Here is a 6,272-nt window from a genome sequence, read left to right as displayed (position 1 = left end):
ATATATATATACATACATATATATACACATATATTATATAAATTACCCATGGCTAGCAGCAAATGTGTGCAGAGCCATGTGAATACTGCAAAGTGGACTGTCACAGCACAATGATACAGAGAACCACTCAGACATCACATCACTGACACAGTCTAAATCAATGAGTACCGCCCAGCACCAGACAAGATGTGTAAAAGGAATTTCCACGTCACATGACCTGCTGGAAGGCATCCAGGGGAGGCGCAATAAGTTGGGCTTTAAATAAGGGTGCAGGCTTATTTTACAGAGAGGTGTAAAGAGCAGCAATGATGTGCCACTTACTTCAAAACCAGAGCAATCATTCATAAAGTAAGCCATACCTTATTATTATTGATTGCACCTCAGAAAACTGAAATCCGATTGGTGCCTTTAGGGTTTTTTGTGTTTCTCTTTTACTGAATGAGCATGGTGGTGATAAAGTCAGGAAATTGCAAATGAAGTAGTGGCTATTTGTAATACGTGCGGACTAGTGAACCACAAGTGTCAGAAAGGGTCACATGAAACACACAAAAGATGCTGCTTAATTAAAAGTAATACTCATCTTTATTCATATGCATACAATAGTCACCCATGGCAACAGAAAGTTGACATGTTTTCCTCAGGGAGCTTCCATGACAGGATTGACCAAGCTGGGAGATAAAAACTGACCATATAAGGTCAATGATATCAGCACAAGCCCCCCCCCCCCTTTGTTTATGAGCAGCTGCAGGGTGAGGAATGCCCCAGCCCACAGCTGATTGGACAGGTGGCCCCATGTAGCTTCTGATTCCAGAGGAACTCAGGTGCAGACTGGGTTTGGTATGAACCTGAGCACATCCCTATATTTGAATACATGGAATATAATTTTCTTTTAGCTAGGCTCTCAATACATGTATTAAGTATGCATTCAGCTCTATTTTGTTAACAAAAAATTTACTCTTTCAGCAGGACAGCATTTGTACTATTAATCTTTCTCTTTTTTTTATATTGTCAGACTACTCTGGTTTTTTAATATATGCCATATTTATGTTACCACAGGTATTACTCTGTGTTGTACCCTCTAGAGAGGAAGATATCAGATGCCAAGGCTAGAGACTTGTTGATCTACATTTGGACGCATGCAGTTGTTGCCAGTGTACCTGTTTTCGCTGTGACTAATGTGACTGACATCTATGCCATGTCCACCTGCTCCCAGTCATGGGGCTACTCTCTGGGTCACTTGATATATGTCCTGGTGTACAATGTCACCACTGTTCTAGTACCAGTTGCTGTGGTTTTCCTGTTTATGCTACTCATCCGCAGAGCACTAAGTGCCAGCCAAAAGAAGAAGGTGATCATAGCAGCCCTGAGGACACCGCAGAATTCTATATCTATTCCCTATGTTTCGCAAAAGGAGGCTGAACTGCATTCAATGCTGCTGTCCATGGTCCTGATTTTCATCCTCTGCAGTGTTCCATATGTGACACTGGTTGTTTATCGCACTGTGCTCAATGTTTCTCATATCTCAGACGTTCTAGTACTCACTGCCACCTGGTTGCCTAAGGTTTCGCTTGTCACAAACCCCTTACTCTTCTTGACTGTCAACAAATCTGTTCGTAAATGTGTGGTGGGCACCATAGTTCAACTCCATCGGCGGTACAGCAGGAGAAATGTGGTGAATCTGGGATCAGTGGCAGAGGTAAATTTGGAGCCAAGTGTACGCTCAGGGAGCCAACTTCTAGAGATGTTTCATATTGGACAACAACAGATATTCAGGTCTGTGGAAGAAGATGAGGAAAATGAGATCAAGTCAGAGGCTTCCAGAAGCTACAAGCTGAAGGAAACGATGCCCAGTGGCAGCAGAGAGGTGGAGCATACTCTAGTTCAAAAGCTAATCCCACAGGCTGCTGAATCTGCAGCACAAGTGGCCCCTGTGATGCCAGGAGAAGCGGAAATGCTTAATGACAAGTATTCCATGCAGTTTGGGTTTGGACCTTTCGAATTGCCCCCACAATGGCTGTCTGATAAACGGAACAGCAAAAAGCGCCTCTTACCACCTCTTGGAAATACCCCTGAGGAACTTATCCAAACAAAGCAGCCCAAATGTAAAACTGAGCGTAAATTAAGCAGGAACAATAAAGTTTGTATTTTTCCTAAAGTAGACTCTTAGCCTAGCCTAACAACAGGAAGGAGATGCACAATCAAAGTGTTCCTTATTGCATTGAACAGTGTGCATGCAGTGGAAGTTTTTTCCTGTGTGCTCTCTGTGCAGCTGTGATATTATTTGACAAACTAGAAAAGATAACTTTATGCTTTTATGGTGCTGGCAAAAAGCATCACTTTCTCGGTTACAGATATACAGCCTTCCCATTTCCCTTCCATTCCAATTATTCACAGTTTATAAAAATAATGGCAGTACTTCAGTGCTATTTGTCCTGTTGAAACACACAGGGCCTCAGGTTCACTTCCATTTGATAGGTGACACTTTGGAATGTGACTACAGCTACAATGATGTAATGATTAGGTTTTTTATTCATGTCATGTGTTTGCCTGAACACAACTGAAATAAGTGCAGGAATGTTTAAAGCTAAATCTATACCTACCCTCAACCAATAAACATAAAACATAATGTAAGGAGAACGAATCATGATCGGGCTTAGGTAATAATCTGAATTTTCAGCTTTAAAGTGGCACCTAAAATGCAAGGGTCTTTTTTTAAATGTTAAGTACTATCCTTGTCGCACTCCTTACCGATATGTCCCTTGTAGTGGGGGGTGCTCGGAGTGGCTGCAGATGGCGCCGCGAATGTCAGCAAAATTGTAGAAATGTCACCAGCACACCAGTCCTTTTAAGATAGCAAAAGCTTAATTTATTGAAGTTTTTTGTCATATGACCAAACAAGCGCTTTTGGGACCGCACAGGGTCCCTTTATCAGACTCAGCAATGACATTGCTGAGCCTGATGAAGGGGACCCTGCATGGCCCCCGAAAGCACTAGTTTTTGTGACATAACATTCCAATAAACAATAAACGGTCAATGCTAAAGCCTGATGAAGGGACCCTGTGCGGTCCCGAAAGCGCTTGTTTGGTCATATGACAAAAAACTTCAATAAATGAAGCTTTTGCTATCTTTAAAGGACTGGTGTGCTGGTGATATTTCTACAATTTTTTTTTTAAATGTGCCCCCTTCTTGTCTAAACATTGATAAAAAGTTTTAAAAAAAACACCTGTAGGATGATAATATTAGATAATACACTCAACTTTCCACCAGCTTCCATCCATGGCACACCTAGGCGGGATGATGTCATCCTCTTTCTGGCAAAATCTGGGAAATGTTGAGTAGTTCTATGAGTTGATGCTCCCAGCACTGTGCTGCAGCATCTTCTTACAAGATTTGGAGTACTCAACTTCCTTGGGATCCCGTCAACAGGATGATGACGTAACCCCCTCCACCATGGAAGCCGGAGGAAAGGTGAGTATAAAATGTAACTTTGCCCCCACTTTACTTGTATCAGAAGATCAGGGATCTCCTAAAGTGACATACTGTTACCCAGCTCCTGTTAGTGCATTGTTTGAGGGCGCTGACCGAGCAGAAACTGTCAGATTTGAGGTGAACTGTCAGACAAAATGAACAACAAGGTAAAAATAGGGCTAATATAAAACATTTTTTAGACGTAAGTGTGCCCAATTAAGTGTCCAACTGAATATTCAGATTCTTACATAAGTCTGATTCTTGTAAAAGCAGTCTTATTTTGTTATGTAACCCTTTGCAACAGCAAGTGTTTCCAAATGCCCCTTTATATATGTAACATTATTAAAGGTTTACTTCAATTAATTGAATAAGTCTGATTCTGGAGTTATTCTGAAATAAGTCTGATTCTGGAGCGATACATGTATACCGTTTACAGACACTAGCTAGAAACTCCATAATCAAACTGATTCAAGAATGTGCAAAGTACAGTGATGATTTGAAGAAGTGCAGTTACCTCTAGAAACTGATAAGACTTCAATTTAGTCACATCAGTGAAAGATGATTTCTGATTGGTTGTTATGACTTACTGTACTCTGCCTGACTTACTGTACTCTGCTGAACAAGCCTGATGTTGTGTGAATATTATCTAGACAACACAGCATGTTTTAAATGATTAAATACTTACTTTAATATATATGATTTATTATTTGAAGAGTGTTTAAATTCTTGAGTATATACTCTAACAAATACGTTCCTTAGGGCTCCTGGATTCGAAACTTAATTTGAAGTGGAACCATGGGCAAAATAAAATAAAAGTATTTTTTCAACATCCTATAACAGCTTGACATAACAGGTCAAGCTGTCCAGCTAACATAGCACTTAAAGGGGTTAGATCAAACCAGAGGGGAACAGTCAGCTTTTATTCATATGGTTTAAATAATTTATGAATTTCTGTAAATGCTTGAAAGGTGTTAGTTGGAGTTGGATGTTAATTTGTTTGTCACTTACTTAAATGGGCTGATTTATAAATGTTACGCTTAACGTATAGCTGGGCAGATGCCTGTTCTCATGGCACTAGCGCCCATAGACGATGCTGAGGAGCATTGGAACTTCTTATACTCCTCAGCGCCATCTAGTGGCGCTAGGGCTGCGCGAACAGCATCTTCCCAGCTATATTCTGGCCAGAACATTCATAGATCATCCTAAAAATGTATTTCAACTTTTACAGTCACATTTGGATAACACCTATTCTATATTTGTTACATGCTCCTATTCACCTAGCATAACTTATTTAGGTTAACTTATATAGCAGAAAATATTTAGAACTTGCTGCTTACATTTTCCTTGCACTTTCCTGAAATAAACTTTTTCTCTAAACTGTATTTCTCTCTGCAATGCAAGGGGGGTGAGGAGTTAATCTTTAATACAATTATCCCTGTCTGTACTGTGCTGTTAAATCTTATTATTGGTTGCAAACTAGAACAGTGTTTCTCAACCTTTTTTTCAGTGACGGCACCCTTTAAAGTATGCAAAATCTTGAGGCACTCCAGTCTAAATTGTAAATAACATAAATGTACATTTACGTTATTTACAAAAACTATGTTACAGAGAGAATTCGTAAAAACAAAAACTGCTGTTATGGTTTTGCTAGTATTATACATGCATTTTTTTTTTTTTCTGCTTAGAGTTTAATTTGTATGACTTGTATGAGGCCAAGACTTGTGATGTCAAATTTGTATGAGGACAAAACTGTTCACTTTCCTAGGAAAACTGCAGTAATGACAGTAATGACAAAACCAAAATAACACTAGATTGCATAATTTTCAAAAAGTGTCTGTGGCATTACCTCTGTTATCTAGGAAAATGAAGTGACAAACTGACTGGCCTGATAGGTACCACAGAAAGTTCTACATGTAGCTATTATGTTAAAATGCTCCTCTTGTTCATCCACAACATACCCTAACAAAATGTACACTTTTGTTTTGTGAGATTTTAAAGGCTAAGTTCTCCTCTAATTCTTGCATTCAAGCCTGGAGAGCATTGCAATTGTGATCACTCAATCACAACTGCAGAGCTCAGGCGGAGTTCAAACTGCATTAAATCAGGTCATGCAGCATCCAACCATCCTCCCTCAGGTTAGAGCTTTCCATATTCCTGCATCTAATCGAGAGAGGATAACTGGATGCTGTGTGAGGTGATTTAATGCAGTGTACAGTCCAGCCATCCTTCCAGGCTTGAATGTAAAAATGAAGGGCATGCATATTTTTTTATATTATTTTATGTCACTCAGGAGCTGAAGAATAATGTTCTGGCCAGTGTAAAGTTGGACAAATGCCGTTCGCACAGCATTATCACTAGATGGAGTTGAGAAGCATTATTCCTATGCTCCACGCTTCCATCTAGTGGCACAATGATGTGCGAATGGCATTTGCCCAGCTTTACGCTGGCCAGCAGTTGTTTTGATTAGACTAATCCTTGAAGTGCAGCAGCTCTGCCAGCAGGATGGAGACCCATATCTGATTCATCTCTGCATCGCCTGTCATCCAGTTCCATGCTGCCATCTTCTGGGGTTTCAAGTCAGCATGTGTGAATCATATTTTGTACATGTAAGATTTGAACTTTGCACTAGAGAATAAAAACATTTCCTATTGTACAGTTCACATATAAAAATTCCATTAAAACGTTTTTAATTCTTAAACACTCATTCTATTTCCAAAAGTTTAAGCATATTTTATTGTTATAGAGTAAATTAGTATAGTCACATGTTAAATAATCTTTAGTAGGATTTTAGGCAATATTTGTAC

General features: G+C 39.5%; 1 protein-coding gene across 1 annotated transcript in view; it reads left to right on the top strand.

Annotated features, from left to right (window-relative positions):
* GPR176 (G protein-coupled receptor 176) overlaps positions 1–2,172 on the top strand; it is a 38,650-nt gene extending 36,478 nt beyond the window's left edge. The window contains exon 3 of the mRNA XM_018565092.1: positions 1,057–2,172. Within this exon, the coding sequence (XP_018420594.1) occupies positions 1,057–2,167 (1,111 nt within the window). The 3' untranslated portion in view covers positions 2,168–2,172. The remainder of the gene's footprint in view (positions 1–1,056) is intronic.
* The last annotated feature ends 4,100 nt before the right edge of the window (positions 2,173–6,272 follow it).

The sequence above is a fragment of the Nanorana parkeri genome, unplaced genomic scaffold (genome assembly GCF_000935625.1).
Source record: "Nanorana parkeri isolate BGI_ZX_2015 unplaced genomic scaffold, ASM93562v1 scaffold812, whole genome shotgun sequence".
In the NCBI taxonomy this organism is placed as follows: Eukaryota; Metazoa; Chordata; class Amphibia; order Anura; family Dicroglossidae; genus Nanorana; species Nanorana parkeri.
Note: the sequence above shows the minus strand (reverse complement) of the source record. Positions and strands in the feature narration are given on the sequence as shown.